Below are 19,262 nucleotides of genomic sequence, written 5' to 3' on the forward strand. Positions count from 1 at the left end.
CCAAGCGCGAGCGAACCCTGCGCGGCGCCCATGCTGCACTGCTCGAGGGTGCCCTCGTTTGTGCGACTGGCTTCTTCAGCAGTGCTTCTCTGAGTGCATGTAAGGGCTCTCACAGAATTCCCCAGAGCAATCAAGACCTCTGCCCTCAATCCCCCCCCACCACCCCCCACCCTACTGTCACACTGACTGCTGCTCCTGAGCATGCTCCACACTGACACTCTGTTTGAATACACAGGGCACTGTAGCGTAATTACAGGCTTGTGAAGAGCTTAAAGATATTCAGGCTAATCAAAGGTGGAGGCACAAGGGCCTCAATCTTGTTTGTTGCCTCCACATTCGAAAGCTTGAGGCCAAGGAAATGCGGCCTATCTTAATTTTATTCAGGAAACAGACGGCGAGTCCGCATTGTATAAAAAGGCAAAAACATCAGTGTGCTTACAATGTTTGGCCCTTAAATTGCAAATCATGTCTACATTACTTTTTCGCTGACCATTTTTATATGCGCGCTGTTTCTCCGGTTTCTCCCTCTTAAAACGTGCGCGCACTGCGTAATCCATTTTCTGTTTCTCCATAATGTATTTTAAGTGCAGATTAAAAATTATTTGGGGAGTCCACGCAGCATTACTCAAACAGCCATATGGAAATGGAAAGAAATGGAAATCAAAGAAAGAGATTCTTAAATGTAGCAGCATGCTTTGAAGAATGTGCGTCTTAGGGGATAAATGAGATAAAACATGCAGAACCACTGGAATGGATATTCAACGTACAGATGCTGCTGTGGGTGTTTTTATCCTTATGTTGATACGGAGTTCTTAAAGTCTAAGGATGGATCCGCAGCCTGCGAGTTGACGTCAGCCTTTTCCCTCAGGAGACTCCTCCCACTGAAGCTATTGTTTATCGGTGCTGCTGATGCAGCTGTTTCTGTGTGTGTGAGTGGCTGGGTGGAGATAGCGGCGCATGAGATCACTGGTGAGCAGCGAGCAGTCCCCAGCGCCATGTGGAAATCCACAAAGATGACTTCCTCTGAAACTAATTAATCGACGCCACAAGCCCATTACGCTCGGTTAAAACAATTAGCATCTGCACGTTGCGCGGGGGAAGCATTGTCTTCTCAGGCGAGAAGGGGGCATCACGCTGGGATATAAATGCCTGGGTGTGTGATCGAGCCAACATTCCCCATTCGAATCAATGAAGCCGAGCGCCATATGAGGCAGATGTGAGGCGAGGATCTATGGAATCTATTTTGAAGGAGAACAGATAGTATAGGGGAGAAGGCGCACCCTGCTGAAACGGAGGGGCCGTTAAATAACCAAGCTGCGGTGAAGTCTCAGCATAGCTTTTGAGGTGGGAGGAGACATATGTTTTTCCGCTAACCCATAAACCCTCAGCTCCTCGAGCCCACTCCACTCACTCCAGCCAGATAATAGCCAGCTCCTCCTAACCCCTATTAGTGGCTCAGTCAAACGATCCATCCATTCCCATTGAGCGTCGACCACATGGAAGGCCCATTTCTTCCCTGTTGTGCTGAAATGAAGGCGACGCGGACCGCTTGACAGGGTAATTACTTTTAATGAAATAATACGGCCATTGTAGACAGCAATTAAAAGTCGCTCTCACTCCACTCATTAGAGGAACTTACAGTTTACTTTCATTCCTCTGTTTTCTAATGATCCAAAGGCAGGCCTGTTAAATCGAAAGGCTGGAGCATGTTAACCCCGAGGGACCGGCCCTTAGGTCCTGTTGACTGTGAGAGCGCACAAACAAAGAGGGGAAGAGAGAATAAAGAATAGAAAATAGAGAGAGAGAGAGTAAGGGAGGTGTATAAAGGGATAGAGGAGTCAGAAGTGATCCTGCAGACTCTCCACAAGTCAGAGCTCAGCTATCTGCTCGGGAGACTTGAAGAAGTGAGTTTTCCCCAGGTGATCGTGGTAGGGAGGGGTCCCCGTCTCAAGACAACATCAAACTATCATTTGAAGCTTCTTCTATTCTCTTTGAGGTAAAACAAAAGTACATCAGAAGTGCTGTAATGTAATCAAAGATCAAGTGTTTTTTCTTTTTTTTTTTTTACAAAAAACTGTGATCTCAGTTCTTATGGTATTGATAGAAATGGAGAGAGGCATTAAAGCAGCAGCTACAACTTCTCTTTATCTAACCGTGCCAGCGAGACAGAAGAACTGTTTGCCGAGCTAACAAATGCAAATTGACCACCATCTCCTTACAAAAGTAACATTTCCATATTGCCTTAATGGTTTTTCTTTCTCCAGTCGTCCTTCTCATGAATTCACAGTCAGTGAGGCTTTCTAACGCCATCCCCGCTCTTCTCTGTCTCTTTTCTCTCTGCAGCAATTTGGAAAGATTTTAGATGTGGAGATTATCTTTAATGAGCGAGGATCCAAGGTAAGTGAACTAGAACGCCAGCTGCTTCATTACCATGTACTTCTTCTGTTTCCTAATGATGGCATTAGTGTGGTGTGTACATTGGCGGAGAGTAGTGGTCTCTAAGTCTGGTCCTGGAGAGCTGCATCCCCCATGCCTCTCTTTCCTCCTTCTCCCTCCCTCCCTATTGTTTTTGTTGTTTGCTGCAGCTCTCACCCAAGTTGTGAATCATTAGCCCTGTCAATCAATTCATTATTGAGCTGTTTCACATTTCACTTAATCCACCAACAGGCTGCAGGTCCTCAAGCATATGGAATTGAAACTGCTTGTTTAGGGACCTGGTCCTCTTTGAAGCCTGAGCATTGATTGAAAGGGTTCTACATTATTCAGGTTTATCTTTTTTGTCTTAAACCAGATTGTGTTCTTAGTGATAAACTGAAAATAAACGTGGCTTAGTTCAAATTAATCTAAAGGCTAATACTGTTTTTGGACAATGTTGGCCATGTGGACGCTAACAGACATTAATTTCAAGGAGGCAGGTGTCATTTCTTCTTTTTGTGAATAAACTCAATGAAATGACCAAAGTTAAGTACAAAACTGCTGGGGACTATTTTCAGCAGCAGATTAATACACATTTGGTGTGGCGGTTTGTGCAGGTTTTTTTTTTTCTTTTTCTTTTGACATAAAGAAAATTTAGCTTAAAGGTCACCTGTACATAAAACTTAGAAATACTAGACGTAATTCAAGTTTGTATAATATTTGCACACCTTGAATCGTTCATCTCAAAGATAATTCGAACTTCTAAACCAAGAATACCAACCAGCCGTCAGACAAATGGCCACAGCGTCGGTGCATGACTGCAGTATCAGTCTCCCGACCACGTAGCAGGACAGGTGAAGCCTGCGGAGGTGTGAACAGCCCAGTGCTACTCATCCAGCTGTTCATTTAATAGAGTGTACTAAGCTCCACAGCTTTCCATTCATAAAGGCGACAGGCTCCCTGGCTGGGTGTTGAGGCATGAATACTATTGATTCCCATTCATACCTGGGAGTACTTTGGGCTCATATAGCGGCATGCAGGGAGCCCTGGAACCAGGCGACACTGCTGCACTCAGCCCCTTCTGCCAGACAAGATTGAGCACCGGATAAACCTGCCTCCTCCGCCGTAACAAGCATTTATTGTTTGTGCCCTGCAAAGCCATTACCCATGATGCCTCTCGCGCTCTCCCTCTCCCTCTCTCACACACACAGTGTGCTATATAATGAACCTACCAGGCCATTAATAAACAATCTATTTCCTATGAAGCTTTGGCAATTTGCATTCAATATGTTTGTCTCCTTTGAAAAATGGTGGCCCCACTCTCTCCTCTTGTAAGCTAATTATTTGTGCATGATAAAAAAAAAAAAAAAAAAAAAAAAAAAAAGATAGAGGGGCTAACCACAGTCGGGTGAATGTCCAAAGGATTAATTTTGCCCTCAATTCCGTTTTTGAATTTATTTCTTTATCTCTCTCTCCCCAAGGACAGGTCCCGTGTTATTTATGCTAGAAATAGCAGCCCGGAGATCCTGTGTATGCATACACGATCACGCTGCTCGCCATCTCTCACATGTATTACATCCTCAAGCAATTATCAGGCAGCGCCGGCCATGCTCCCTCTTCCCCTGCCCATACCTCTATAAGTATATATAGAAACCAAAGGAATGGGACTTGTTTGGCCAGAATATCTTAATGCTCCAGCTATAGAGCCCAGGTCCAGTATCCCAGTCCACATAACTCAAGGAAGTGACAAACCCCCCAGGGGAGCGAGGCAGCGAGAGTTGAAGGGGTGGGGGGATGGAAATGAGAGGTTGGGTATATTTTGGTCAGGGTTTATAGTCAATATCTTCTCTATTACAAGAGGAGCGTGCTTGCAATGATGCCATTCAGTTTTTTGCATCAATGAGCCGGCGCAATTTTGCTTCCATGAAAATATCCCACCTATTAGTGCGGTGAATTAGAAATAGTCAGAGATCAAGTTAACGTCTGTCTTGAGAGAATTCATCCTCACTCCTCCTCCCATTGCCCACGCCTCTTCAAAGGGAGTGCGGCCACACTGTTGAAGTTGTGTAGATAATTATACGACCATAATGGCAGCTAACGCAGTGTTTTGCATCTGCTGTTCCTGACATTCACCCATGGCACCGGCGCTGTGCTGTTTAATTGGGTAAAGCAGGCAGGTTTGTTGGTGTTGTTGTGTGAGGTCATGTCACCGTTATCCTCTTCTCCTCGGATCTCTCTGTTTGCTGTTTCCTGACGCCTCACTAACTGCCTCTAATTAATCTGGCTGCTTACAACTCGACTCTGCCGTCACTGCTGCTCACCTACTCCTGTCTTCTCACCTCTCTCTCCCTTTTCTCCTCCCTTCCCCCTTCTTTTTCCTCTGTGTGTGTGTGTCCATCTTTTCCCTTCTCCTTTTTCTCTACCGGTGGCTAACGCGGTGCTCTCAGGGCTTTGGGTTTGTAACTTTTGAAACAAGCACAGATGCCGATCGTGCACGGGAGAAACTAAACGGTACAATCGTAGAGGGACGCAAAATAGAGGTGCTTTCATGTTTTTTCTCCTTCTTGCCTGCTGCCTCCTCGACTTACCAATAAAGCCACGCATAAGCATATGGCTGCTGTGTGAATGCGTGCATCTCTAAGTGTATGTGAGCCTGGTTGCATGCATGCGTAATGGTGCGTCTAACTTCGTCCTCAGTAGAATGCCGAATCCATACATGTCAACCTGGGCACGCCAGCTGTCCGTCATTACCTGACAACGCAGAATGAGTGCATGCCATCATCCTCTGCGCTCCAGTCAAATCTGAGAAGACCTACATTCCCCCTATCACCATCGTTTAGTGTTGCCTGCTCTAATTCCTCTTTTGTTTACGACGGCCTGGGCCTCCGGTCAGTCATTCTCATCAGGTCAATAGAAGGAAATCAAAGGTCCGCTGTGTTTTTCTTTTGGAATCCATTTGTTTATCCAACCAATCACTGAATTTGGAGGATGTTCATTTTTATTCATACGTGTGCGTAACCGGTGCATGCTTTCCTCCACTTTACCGTGATAAAATAATCTGCTGGGCGAACCAAGTGTCAGACACATTTACATAATCATTCATTTATTGATGACTCTGTGAATGTGCCTTGATTCACCTTGGTTTACTGCGTCCATATGGTCCATCCTGGATGTGTGCGTTGTGGAAATGAAGGTTTTATTTACGATTTAATTACGATGTGTTTTGCTGCCTTTAACAGGTGAATAATGCAACAGCACGAGTGATGACAAACAAAAAAGTGGCCAACCCCTACACAAATGGTAAGTTCCCAGCTGTCTCGGGATGCCTGAACAATCACATAGTTTCCATTTAGTCCCCACTGTGAGTTGACTTTCTTTGTTCCCCAGGCTGGAAGCTGAATCCAGTAGTAGGAGCTGTCTATGGTCCTGAACTGTATGCCGGTAAGCGCTAACAGAGTGTTGTCAGTGTTTTCCCCTCTCTGCCTGCCACCGCATGCATACCAGTGTACCTGAGCGTACTATCAGCCACAGCCAATCCCAATCTGACCCCTGAATTTCTACAATCGGGTTCATCCTGAACCGACTGAACATGAAATTCCCCTTGAATCAAAGTGAATCTGAGAGCGGCTCAGATAAGCAGTGGATGATCCAAGCCTCTCTGAGTGGCTGAGGGAGCCTGAGCCATTGTTTGTGCGGTGTGCAACTGTAAAACTGAAAAAAATGATTTCAAGAGCAAGCGCCCCTGCAACTGTTATCAGATTGTGGAGGCTGCTGCTGTGGATGGATTTGCCAAGTGCGCCAGATTGACTTTTACAGAGCTAACCGAATAAGGGAGATTGAGTGAGCGATATTGTTGGCACCTACCCTGTCGAAGGCCGCTATTCCTTCTGGTCTCAGTAATGGAGGAATGAGATGAGCTCAGTGGGGTTTTCCCTATCTCTCCCTGCCTCGACATGCCAGCTTTATTGCTGTATGTTATATGAACCCTTTGCATTTTAATGAGGGGGAAATGGTACTATTTCATTTGGAAGAAGTGCTGAGCACATCGCGCCACTTTAACGGCTTTCCTTTCTGCTCATTAGACTAAAATCTGTTCATTCCCCGGACAGCTTTACGGCGAACCTCTAAATAACTGTCCATGACAGAAAGCAGTCATCTATCATTTTTATTTCATCCCCAACCCCTCGCCCCCTCCAAGCTTCCTACCCTGCCTCCCACTCACCTCCTCCTCCTCCTCCCCCCAGCACTCCTTTGGTTTCGACATCTTCCCCTGATAATTATTCACGCACACAAACATACACACATCCCCGTGTAGCCGCTCAAACGCACGCGTATGCATCAAAACACAGCGAGGTAGAATCTTCACTAAATTAAAAATTTGAACATTAACTAAGTCTTAACATGTGTTACGAAATGTTTTACTGTCCTATATACAAACAACACTTTCACCTGGCCTGTTTTTTTTAAGCTTAGACCAAAGCATTCCAGCATACAGAAATAGATAACCTATGTAGAACACAGACACTAATACATGTCCCTTCTTCCTTGCACACTTTCTCCCTTTTACACACACACACACACACACACACACACACACACACACACACACACACACACACACACACACACACACACACACACACACTTCCCAAATCATCTCATAAATCAGAGGGAGTGTGGTCCACCACTCCAGGCAGGGGAAGCAGGAGGGGTTGGGTGATTTATTGGCTGCTAATTTTTCAAGTCGTCTTGACATGGCGCTGGAGTTTGCCAAGCCTAAACGACAACATATGCTTGCCAGCTGGGGAGATGAGAAACATAAATAAGAGATACATTTTTGAAACAAAACCTCCCTAATGAGCAGAAAAAGGCAGTTTTAACTCCAGAAAAAACAGCGGAAGACGCCTTTAACTGCTACGTTCCTTGGTTACCTTAAGAAGAAGGGGAAAAAAAAAAAAGAAAAACACTGCAGCATTCAGAACAAATTCCAAAATCATCATAGCTACAGTTAATATACTTTTGGTGGGAGTAAAATTGGATATAAAGGCGATTAATCACTGTTTATCAGTCCTCGTTTCTGTGCAGGAGATCAGTGAAATTGGGAGCCATAAATCCTGGCTCGGTGACAGCACACTTCGTCTCCATTCGTCCTGGCGCTACAGGTTTATTGTCCTCAAAACCCATTCAAGAGAATGACGGATGAGAGCCTCATGCCGGCTCCCCGCTCTTAACCTCTTCCAGGGTAGATTGGCTCCTCCTCCTGATAGGGGAGAGGGGTGGGGGATACTTGGTAGGACGCTGGCAGTTGGCGCCAGCCACGGGGTCCATGTCCTCTGTTGCCACCTAACACCCAAAACCCCCCCGCAGAGCACAGCTGACGGGAGACGGTGGGGGTCGCACTGGACGGACTCATGGTCCAAGAAAGAGGTACAAGGTGATTTGAGATCCAAGTTAAATTGGATGTGGCACAAGTCATGGAGTGCAGTGGCTGGTAGGCGTCCAGTACCTGTGCTAACAATATCCTGTTTAATGTGCAATTATATGGTTTACATGTAATGTTTTGTAGAATCGACCCCAAAATATGTGCTCCGGGGGCCTCATCCATACAAATCTATTCAGATCAAATCTGGCTGTCTTTATAGAGTTTGTTTGATTAGGCTCTATGTAGTGAGTTGGGGTGTAGCTGAGTAGTACAAATGTGGAAGTTTAGATGTGATTCGTGTTATTATTTATATAAGAACAATTATGGATTGCTGTAATTACACACGTTTTTATTATCTAAATTTAAAAAAAAAAATGGAGACAGCCATTCAGAGGCAGATTTGTATGCAGCGAACAGTTAAGCTCACGCTACCGTAATTGGCAAGCCTTTGTTGGCTCCTCGTGTTGAATGTTTTCAGCACCATGGACAGCTGTCACTTAGAAATCCCTTCATATGGCAATCCAGCCCCCGGGCTAACAGAGAGAGACGGAGAGAGAGACTCTTCACTGCAGCTAATTCCTAGGGAGGCAGGAGTGGCTTTTCACTCAGCAGTTCATATTTTCTGCTACTAAGGTGAAGTTTTCTTGAGGACTCGTGAAAAGCTACCAGCTGTGTAAATGACAAAAAAGAAAGGCTAATTGCCATCTTAATATATGTAGACAGATCCTCTCATTGTTGGAGTGTACTTTAGGGAGATAATTAAGCTCCAGACTCTTGATTAGATTAAGCTGTTTTTGGTCCCCAGTGCGTGGATTAAGTGCTCATTGCCCGATGTATTTGAGCAGGAAGTATTAGAGAGATCAACCTTGTGGAAAATCAGATCTTTCTTTATGGGAGCTGGTTATGACCCCATCACTGGCACAGAGCTGGATTACCTCAGGTCCAACTGGCTCTGCAGGTATTGAGCTTCTCTCAAGTTGACACATATGACATATGAGGTGCAGCGTGACCCTGCCGCCCTCAAGCACATAACTCATATTTTCTCCAGCCCCCCTCCCGGAAAAGGTGTTTGACTTTGGTGGCTAGACCAGGTTTGTGCTCTCATACACCGTGGCTGTTGTTGCTTTTCACGGGCTTACCAAGGTGTGACAGTGCCTTTGATTTATGGGTTATTATTGAAGCAGTGTAGCCTATCGCCAACTCATTATGAGTTTACATTCACATACATCACCGCATGCATATTGCATACAAATTTAAAGAAGAAAAAGGAGAAGAAGGAAAGAAGCAATTGGACTTTCTGGGCCCCAGAAACAGTAGCGATTTGTTTAAAAAAAAAAATTAAAAAAAAACACCTCAGAGACGATCAAAGAAGATTGTTTTTGCCCTTTAGCAACTGTGGTAAGATGTCCAGTGCTCCAAAAAGAGAGACTAATTTAAATGTCAAGGTCAGCATTATAAATCACTGGGGGGAAAGTGGGCACCCTGCAAGTCCAGGCAGTGTATCGGTGCGTCGGCAGCAAACAAAGTGTCCTGCGTGTTGGTGGGTAGGTGAAGAGGGGTGTACGTGGGCGTCACCTGGCCAAATGAGACGCAAAGTTTGAATATGTGTGCGAAACCCACTAATGGAGCGTGATGTTAATGGTGGAAGACATTAAACCTGGCTCTCTGTGTTTTTAAAAGCACCACTAATCTGTCTCCCTGTCAGCTTTATTGAAGCAGCGGGGCCAGGGTGTGCATCGTTCATTAGGGTGCTCACTGGTCTCGACCAACTGCGGGGTTAACACTGCACACGGCACAGTAACGCGAGGCCATCATTCCCCAGGCTCAAACCTTTACACCACCTAATACATGGGAGCTACCATGGATCTTCATTGCCATCCAGTTTATCGGAGATTGCAAAGGACTGTCTGCCATCTCCGCAGTGGGTTCATCTGAAACTCATTGGATACATGTTATTAACCTGCGTTATTCACCCCAACTGAGGCGCGGTCTCACCCCTCCCGACAAGATCAGACATGAGCTCTACCACTACCCATCACAGAGCAGCCGCTGATTGGAGAATGTGAAGTGGTCCGTGATGAATTCACCCAAAACATGTCATAGAAATGAATAAAGAAGAATAAGGTGAAGGGAGGGTGACAAAGGGGCGTAGCTGGGGATGAAGAATAATGGGCCTGACTGTGTTGTGATGGACTAGGCGTAGGGGGAGGGAGAGAAGCTGAAGATCAGAGGGAAAGGGGCTGTGAGGGAATTACAATCGCTGGAAAAGTAGAGGCCAACATAATCACGTCTAGAGATCAGTGTGTTTGTATGCACCTCCACAGCCTGTAATCACACAGCCACTGGACTGATTGAAGGTTAAGTAGAGAGCTGACGATCACATGGGCTGTCCTCTAATCTGTGACCGCGGCCATTTTTTTATTTATTTTTTTTTTTTCGAACCATCACACCAACCCCTTCTACTCACCCGTGAGCCTTTCACCCCAACGAACCCTTGCTCATTCACTGGTAGCCATCAGCAGAGGACATATGTAGCTGTGTGATTGGCTAAAGATGGTCCCAGATGGGTTTGGAGATGGGGGTCATGCTGAGGTTTGGGCTTCGGCTGTCCAGCCCATCTGCTCCATTTCCCCTTGGGGAAGTTCTGAACATCTAGTCGGGTTGCTCAACAACCTTCACCTCCCATTTGTCTCTAGCCAACACCTAGAAACGCCCTCTACCTCTACCCCGTCCACCCTCCCACTGCTCTCTTTGCTGCTAGGCCTTTGTGTCTAAACTATGCAAAAGCCGTGGTGCGAAACTAGTGGTATTGCATCCATTACCTGCCTAGGCTTCAAGGCTGCCCCTCACCAGACATCAGGAAAGGATGCGTACAGCAAATGTGGATCCTTGCTGAGTACGGCACAAAGCAGTGAGCTGGGAAAGGGGAGAGTGCTCGATGAGGCGCACCTAGAAAAGATTAAATCTATTGTTTCCTTGTCTTCCCCATAATGCATTCTGTCATAGGGAAAGCAGTGCCACATGTCTCTCTCTAATGTATTCTGTCATAAGGTAAGCAATGCCAAGTCGAGGATGTTCTCTGAAAGTCATTTTCTCTTCTCTCGTGTGTGTGTGTGTGTTTTTTTTTTTTTTTCATAGTAACAGGGTTTCCCTACCCTGCCACAGGCGCCACAGTGGCCTACAGGGGTGCCCACTTGCGGGGTCGGGGACGGGCTGTGTACAACACATTCCGCACAGCTCCACCACCACCACCAATCCCAGCTTACGGAGCGTGAGTACTCAATCTCTAAACCTAAATCTTAAAAAAAAAAAAAAAAAAAAAAAGTCTTGTGTTCATACTCTGGCATACACTGATCAGCCACAACATTAAAACCATGGACATATTGACCATCTTGTGACAGTACAGGGAAAAATTTTGGACCTGGTATTTGTGTGGATGTTATTTAGACATGCACCACCCACCACACAGCAATGACACTCCTTGATGGCAGCAGTGTGACACAGGCGCACACACACAACGATGGTTTAGAAACAACTAAAAAAAAACATGAAGAACAGCGCAAGGAGAGAATCCCAAACTGATCCAAGTGTCTGTGGGATGACCCACAGAGTCCCTTCCCATCAACCTATAGGATCTAAAGTCTCCCGCTAATAACATCCTGTTACCAGACACCACGTTACGCATCAGAAGGCTCATGTCCATTCTCCGATGAGTCACAACCATTTTGGAGGCACAAGGCAGACCTACACAACATTAGGAAGGTGGCTGTAATGTTATCTCCGATCAGTATAAATGCATTTTTAAGCTACTCCAATGATGTGTTAGTATTCACATGCTGGAGTTATATATACCATATAATAAATATATTTTGTTTCCAAATAAGTTGTCATGTCTCAATGTACTTCAGGAGGAAAGAGGGTGTGGGGTTATATATGTGAGTGTGTATCTAAAGTTTGCTCATCCTTACATTTAAATGTTATGTATTGACAAAAGAAGAAATAACAAAACCATGACAGCTGTAAAAGGCTAAAAAGAGATAGCGTATTACTGGGCAGATCTCACTGGACTGTGACCAGGGCCTATGCTGATCTCCTGGCTTTGTACAGCCCTGCCTCACACTCGTCTCTTATCAGCAGTGGTCTGTGTGGCCGTGGGAGAGGTCTGACGGAGGCCGGCCGAGGGCCCGGTATAGCCGTCTATCTGTGATTAGATCAGGATCCGTCTTACTGCTGAGGGACTTGCCGCTGAAGCCCGCACTGGAAATCCCATGTCCCCATTCCCCTCCCTCCCACTCTGGGCCCTTTGCTACCGATGGCAGCTGCTTGATTTATATGGCGAGGTCATGTGACAGAGCTCCTTCACTGCTTTCTTTTGCCCGCCCCTCCCCTCCCCTCTCTCCACCACCACCACCACCACCACCACCAGCCCTCCTGACAACAACTGCAGCAACTGCAAAGACAAACAATTTTACCAGAGCAGAAAATTGGACAAGGATGTGAGAAGCCTGCACCTTTCAGTTTAATGTGTCATTCATTATTTGTGGTACAGTGCACTAAAGCCGCTAAGAGCTGACCCTCATAGACCCACAAATGGTCAAAACAGGAAAAATGGCTGCAGTTGAGTAAGGTAGGATGTAGGCCAAAGCAACTGACTCTCTTTTCCTGTTCTATAATTTCACAGGGTGGTGTACCAAGATGGCTTCTATGGTGCAGAGATCTATGTAAGTACAGTTGGCTTTTCTTCTTGCCTGCTAAGATGAAACAAAAGTAAAGCAACCCTGGAGACAAAAACGTGATCTGCTCAGCCCCCAGCTTTCACCCAGCCTAGCTGCCAAGCCGGCGTCGATTAGGCCTCTGTCTAGTGTGCCAAGAAACCCAACAACAAAATTTAAAACCCCCTCAGCTCCTCCCTCCTCTCGCTCTCTCTCCCCTCTCTTCCTATGATCTCAGACTTTGGCAAGAGGCAGATCCTGACTCAGTGTCCCATGTCAAGTTAGGTCATTTCTTCCTTTAGATTTGTCTGGGTTTTTGAGGTGCCCCCCTCCGTCTCTTTGCTCCTCTCTCTTGTTTCCTGTTTGTGTTCACTCAGAGGGGTTTGGCTGGGATATCCCTGCCTGCCCCAAGGGGTCCGTGCAGTCCTGAGTGGAGCCAGTTCCTCCCAGCCATCACCATGTGGGAGATAAGAGGAGCACCAGATAAAGGGATTAGCCGTCCCTCTGGAGCTGTCCATGCAGGCAGGTTCACATCAGGGGCTGGCCCTGCTGTGCATCGCCCTTGACAGAGAAAACCGTGGACACTGTGGAGATAATGCCGAAATTACCACGCTGCCCCACTTTGACATCAGTCCAAACGTTTGCGGGGGATGTAATTTGTCCCTTTGATTCTGCTGGGGTTTTTTTTTTTTTTTTTCTCTGCCGCCGTCTGCCGAGATAGCGAGATGACAGTGGGCACGGCGGCAATGACAGTTGCTTCTCACTTTCACCCTGACGAAGACCGGTGTCTGCGAATGAAATGCTAAACCCAAGTGATATATGACTTACACACCAGCCTACATGATAGGACTGTATTTCACTGGCTTTTATTGTAGCGACACCCACCACCAGAGAAGAGACCCGGGCTGTGCTCTGAGTGATGTTGTTTGTCTCTCACATTCGTTCAGCCACCTCCAGCTAAGTCCTGCGCACAGATGTCCCTTGACCAAGGCCTGGCCAGGTTGCACCATCACTCATCCCGTCAGGCGAGCCCCTCGTGCTTCACTGCCATTAGTTTTGGCAATGACCACTGCACTGCTTCAGACTGGCTGAGTGTGCGTGAAGGTCTCGAATGACCAACAGGGAGCTGTCCCTTAGCCCTCAGTGTCCTATACAATCATTCAGTGGACACTGGCTTGCTGTCAAAACCAGACAAAGCTTCCTTTTTAAAATAGATGACCTGCTAATACATTAGCAGAGAGGGAGGCTGCATGCCTATAAATATACACTACATACATTGCATGTGCTAATACATATGCATGCATGCACCTCTATGTAGAAGCACATGAGCGCACACATACATGAATGCACAAACACACACCCTCCGCGACAAAATAACAAATGTGCTGCACTGCTGTGTGCAGGATTTGACAATGTGCGAGAGTGATTTATTGGTCCGTGTTTGTTCAGGCTGTTGCTGTAATCAGCACAGTCCCAAGGCATGCCCGTCCCACAGGAAGTCATCTGCCTCAAGTGCTGTGACTTCCTGTCCCCATGGAAAACCCTAAGGAGAAGCGGGGGAAGCGGGGATTCAAACGCCGTGGCCCCTGCCCTGATTTCGCGTGCAGCCCGTGGCCGCGACCATCGCACGGTTGCCTCTTGGCGCTGCTCTTCATCGGGCGTCTTCCCCCTTGAGTTTAAAAATGAATGAAAACATGCATTATTAAAAGCCACCTATCCACCGTATGGACACAGATGGGCACACACTCCACTGGCACTAATAGAAAAACAGTGGGGGAACAGCTTCATTTTTCAAAGAGAGTAATAGCAGCACTCAACAATGAGGTCTTTAATTCCTTCCCCACTCTGGCAAATGAATACAGCAGTCCTGACTCCCCAATGGTCCGACCGTCTTCTGCCTTCTTACTTCATTTGCGAGCCAGGGGGGTCGTGTAAAGGAAAAAGGGGATCTTCAATAATGTAGCAGCAAAGCCTCCTCAATCTAAAAATGGGCTGAATTTGGGGAGTTGGCTCACGTGGCCTCTGTTGTGCTGCTGTTGCTGCTACTCGGATGAGCCTCTAGTCTGACAATTGCTCGCTCCCCCAAACGCACCACTTCTCAGAACATCATTCATTCCCCCTAGTTGCCACCACCTGCGTAACGCACGATATATCAAACAGCACCCTCTGCTGCCTGTAAGGGAACCTGCAGTAGGCGGACGGGGGCTGGTGACCAAAACACAACGTGGTGACATTTAACTAAGTCAATTTGGAGCTGTATCAACTGCATTGTCGTATTTTCTTGTGTGTTCTCTGAGATCTAACCTTTCTCTGCGCAGGTTGTGCTTAATCATTGATTAACACTGTGGTATGTTTGCAGGGTGGCTATGCAGCGTACAGATTTGCCCAGCCCACCACCACCGCTGCTTACAGTGACAGGTGAGAACCTCCCATTCAGTTTTAATAAAGAAACTTGTTTAATAAATACATGTCATACATCTTGAAATCCTGGGTCCGACTTGCTACTTTTAGAAATTTTTATGTGATTTCTAGACACATTTCCGCCTCATTCCGTGCAATTTTATAGACTTTTCGATTTTAAAATGAAAATATCTTGAGCAGCTTCTTGTGCTACAGATTTGTTCTAAAGGAGCAGAGAGCAGAAATTGGATGTAATACTGATAAAACACATTAAATACATTAAAAATAGATAATGCACATCTATCCTGGGTTCGACAACCTGTCTTTGCTCATGTGATTTAAAGCAACAAGTTGATCCCGCAGGCTGTCAAATGAGAGGAAGTATAAGTCTCAATACATCTTGTCACCAAATGTTTTTTTTTCTTTCTTTAAATAATTAGAGTTTTCCTTCCAAAAAACATCTACAGGCCAAATATAGACATGGTGATAGTACATGATGAATGGCGGCAGTATTTTATAATATTCTATGCAGGTTATTTTGGCTTTCTAGAGGTTTTCTTCCTCTCACGTTATCTTATCTATTAGGCAAACCTCTATATTCTTTATAGCTGGGAGCTAAAGAACACCAAAAAAAGACTAACCTTGTTGGACTCAATGAGAAAAGCTGTGATATATGTCGTGACTCTGTGCTTGTGATGGGAGAGTGGGTATATCACTGCCGTATTTATGAATGGCCTCAGGTCTGTGGAAGAGAGGCAGAGAGACAGAGAGAGGGGGAGATGGACCGGCAGGAACTCTATCACTTCTGAGTGATGTCACTCTGGTTCAGGTGTGCTCCGTTTGAGGAGGCGTCGCTGATTCATTTCGGCCCCTGAAAGCCGTTGTCAGCCGGGATGTGGGCTGGTTTGGGAATCTAATCTGGGAAGGATTGAGCATGTCACTTGTGATAACGTACACCCTGCCTGAGAGCCTGAAGATCATATCGATAATGTAAGATTTATCAGGCCTCGCCGCAGCTCGAATTATGAGCAGCCGTGCTCGGCGAGAGCAGAAATTGGACAGCGGCTTTTTTTTTCCTTTCTTTTTTTTTTTTTTCTCTAGGAGTGATTTAATTCCTGTTTCTCTTGCCTATACTTTCCCCGAGATTTAATATAATTCGCCCCAAGTTGTTTGTTTTGCTTTGTCTGTTTGTTTCCTTTTGAATAAGCGGTCATGCCCATTGGATCAATAGGGGTTTGTCGGTATTGTCTCAGCAATGCCTTATCAGACTTACCCGCAGCAGTCAGCCAGTCATAAAAAAGAGGTCACCAGGATTGTGGAAGGCGTGTGAAACCCCTGCAAAATATGAAACATTTATTATCCGAAAAGCCTACAGTGCTCACAGGCTGCATTACCAAAGCTCTTTAAGTAACTAAACAGAGTTCATACCAGAGAGTCTGATGTATCAAAGAGGCCCTGTGAGGAGCCAGTCACATTGTAGAGATCCTGCTGGCTTCCAATCAGCTCTGTGACATTGTATGGGGTGGTTTGACCTGCTGGTCATCAGCGGTGCCACTCTGGTAAGAGTCATTTTGTAGATATATTAGCCTTAGAGGGCCTGTGGGGTTCGTTGCTCACTGAAGATAAGAGGACCACGGAGACTTCCCCTGACCATCTCACGGCACCGGCCTCCTCCCCAAGGAGCCGAGAAAGCCCTTCAGATTTCACGTCCTGCTCACTGACCTTGGGTGCTGCCAGACTTAAATGGGCCGAGCCATATTTAGATCTTATGTAAGTCAGTCTAGCTCACGCGAGAGGCATGAACGCCGTATGTCTTGTTGTCTCCTTTAGGAGAATTTCCTCCTCTCGCCACTTTTTTATTCCTGGTTGATTTGGTGCCCTCAGTCCTTGGCTGGGTGTGCCTTATCTGCTCCGCGCAGACCCTCATTTGCAAGCAAGCGCTGAGAAAAAAAAAAAAGCAAAGTAAATAGAGGAATATGTGAAGTAGAATAAATAAATAAATAAGGCAGACACATCTTGTCCTGTCTCAGAAGGAAATTGGAAGGATTAGTTCCAAACCAGCAACAATGAAAAGACAGGGGCGTGAGCCCAGTGTGCAGCCTGGGTAAACAAGAACAGGGTGAGAGACCAAGCCCTCCAGCTCCAACTGTGTTTCTTTCTCTACATCCTTCCCTTTCTGTGTCTCTCTGCTCATTACCTATTCCCTCCACCTAATCAAGATGACAATGAAAAGACAAGTATAATTCACCAACCTTTGAACTCCCCTTTTTGAACCACCTTGTATAATGTAGGAAGCCCAGGAGGCTGAGGAGGGGAATAATTGATTGTGTTAGAGACTTGAAAGAGTTGACTTGAGGGGTTGAGCATTAAACAAGCATGCATAAATGTTCTGCCCTAGTCGTCAATGATAGATCAATGACTGTGTTCTCCGTGCCTCCCGTCGTGCAGCTATGGCAGAGTCTATGCAACAGCAGACCCCTACCACCACACGATTGGCCCTGCCGCCACATACAGTGTGGGGACCATGGTAAGTCGATGAGACTCCGCCCGTTCGTTCCTGTCTGCACCCTGTCTCAAACATCATGACACCAGCTGGCACAGACACACACACAGGACTCACACTCCAAAGTAAAGACCAGAGACCACAGTGGTCACTGGTTTTTATTTACGTGTTATTCATTAACTGATTTAGTTTCTGTCATGCTATCTGGCACACTCTAGTGGAGCTGAGCAGTACTATGAAACCCCGGCATGTGGAGACTGGCTCAGACATTAAGTGCTATAAACATACGTTTATTATCACCTCACGCTATAATGATTTGACACCAGTTCCTCCTGACATGAGAATGAGCGATCACTGCAGTGTTTCTTTTTTTTTCTTCCCGTTTCCACACAAACTTTGCATCCTACATAACAAGTACGTTTTCTTTTCATTCTACACTGCTCAACTCTCTACAGAGTGAGTCGGATCATCTTTCTGTTTTTTCTATCCCATCTAGCCAAACCAAACTTGAAGGGATGAAGTTAAATTGTTAATGTCTGTTTTTAGCTAGCTTTTGCAGCTACTGTAACATCAAAGATGAAAAGTGACGATAAATAAAAGAGCATCTCTTTTTTTTTTTTTCCTTTTCTTTGGTTTTTGTTTTTTGATGACGAGGGGATGGGACCGGGCTCACAGACCAAACCTAGAGATTAAGGACCATCAAATGCATGCAGCAGCGTGCCGTGGGACATGAAAGAGAGAGCAAGACAGAGGGAGGGAGTTGTCTCGGCCTCCTCTCCCGCCCACTAGCTTGATCGGAGGCGTGCTCTCTGCTTGAGAAATGACTCAAATTTACCATTCCGGCATGCATGCAATTTTTCAACAACATTTTAGAAGAAGAAAAAAAAAAAAAAAGGCGTACAGTTCCCCGGTGCAGCTGCTAGCTAAAAGCTTTCATTAATTAAGACATTTCTTTTCCCTCTTCATTTACTTAATTAAAAAATGTGCTTGAATGTTTTTTATTCTTTCTTCTTTTCCCTCCAAATTTCCTTCCATTTCTCTGACACTTTAATCGTCCTTTCAATGAACATAGAAGACAGGATCTGGCCCCTAAAAATAACAGGGCTAATGTTGTGTGTGTTGGGAGCTCAGGGAGCTAACAAAGACTCGAGAGGGTGTGTGCGTGTGGGTTTGTGTGATGTTGAACAAATGGCCCCGGCTGCTGGGAGACAGGCTGTGCTGAGGCCAACATCTAATAAACTCCTGAGCTAAAGAGAAAAGACCAGTTCGGTTGCTAATTCTTTAATCATATTTGATTAATGGTTCTCCAGCAGAGAGGAGACATTTTTGCATTTAAAAGCTATACAATAATTAGTTCCTCTGAGGTTGAGGTTGGGAATATTCTTTACTCATTTCCAGCTTACAGAAGCATCTCATACGGATGAAAGTTTTGTAGAAGCAAGAGGGCTCCCCAAAATTAGGCAAAATTAGCCTTTGAAGACATGCAGTAGCCTTTGGAGTTGCTAATTGCAGCAGAGCCACCAGAAGATGAGAGTAGGGACTGTGTGTGCATGTGCAGGTGTGCATGCGTAGGCCCACTTGCATGCTGTGTGTGTGTCTGCCCTAGATATCTTGAGCATGGTGCTAAATCTAAGGGCTAATATCCTGTGGTGGTTAGCCCCGCTAGAAAGGTGCAGACACCTCGGCTCGACTTGAAAAAGGAGCTGTGATTAAACCTCTCTGAACTTTTCTACTTTGGTTGATTCTGTAACGACACTAAAAAGAAGTTTCTTTTAACAAAAAACAAAAAGAAAAATGTGAAATTTAATTT

General features: G+C 45.8%; 1 protein-coding gene and 1 long non-coding RNA gene across 7 annotated transcripts in view; one reads left to right on the top strand and one right to left on the bottom strand.

Annotated features, from left to right (window-relative positions):
- The window catches only part of LOC124997505 (RNA binding protein fox-1 homolog 3-like), a 344,102-nt gene that overhangs the window by 319,371 nt on the left and 5,469 nt on the right, over positions 1-19,262 (top strand). For 3 of the 6 annotated variants that reach the window (XM_047571252.1, XM_047571254.1, XM_047571255.1), the window contains 8 exons: positions 2,344-2,397; positions 4,863-4,955; positions 5,655-5,715; positions 5,803-5,856; positions 10,976-11,108; positions 12,519-12,558; positions 14,909-14,967; positions 17,398-17,476. In XM_047571252.1, the coding sequence (XP_047427208.1) occupies positions 2,344-2,397; positions 4,863-4,955; positions 5,655-5,715; positions 5,803-5,856; positions 10,976-11,108; positions 12,519-12,558; positions 14,909-14,967; positions 17,398-17,476 (573 nt within the window). The remainder of the gene's footprint in view (positions 1-2,343; positions 2,398-4,862; positions 4,956-5,654; positions 5,716-5,802; positions 5,857-10,975; positions 11,109-12,518; positions 12,559-14,908; positions 14,968-17,397; positions 17,477-19,262) is intronic. The other 3 variants (XM_047571256.1, XM_047571257.1, XM_047571253.1) reach the window with 2 other exon arrangements.
- The window catches only part of LOC124997507, an 85,285-nt gene continuing 78,591 nt past the window's right edge, over positions 12,569-19,262 (bottom strand). Inside the window, exons 3-5 of the long non-coding RNA XR_007110977.1 lie at positions 16,378-16,889; positions 16,223-16,284; positions 12,569-14,218 (exon numbers count right to left, since the gene is read on the bottom strand). This is a non-coding gene — a long non-coding RNA (uncharacterized LOC124997507). The remainder of the gene's footprint in view (positions 14,219-16,222; positions 16,285-16,377; positions 16,890-19,262) is intronic.

This window comes from Mugil cephalus, chromosome 20, assembly GCF_022458985.1.
Source record: "Mugil cephalus isolate CIBA_MC_2020 chromosome 20, CIBA_Mcephalus_1.1, whole genome shotgun sequence".
Lineage (NCBI taxonomy): Eukaryota > Metazoa > Chordata > Actinopteri > Mugiliformes > Mugilidae > Mugil > Mugil cephalus.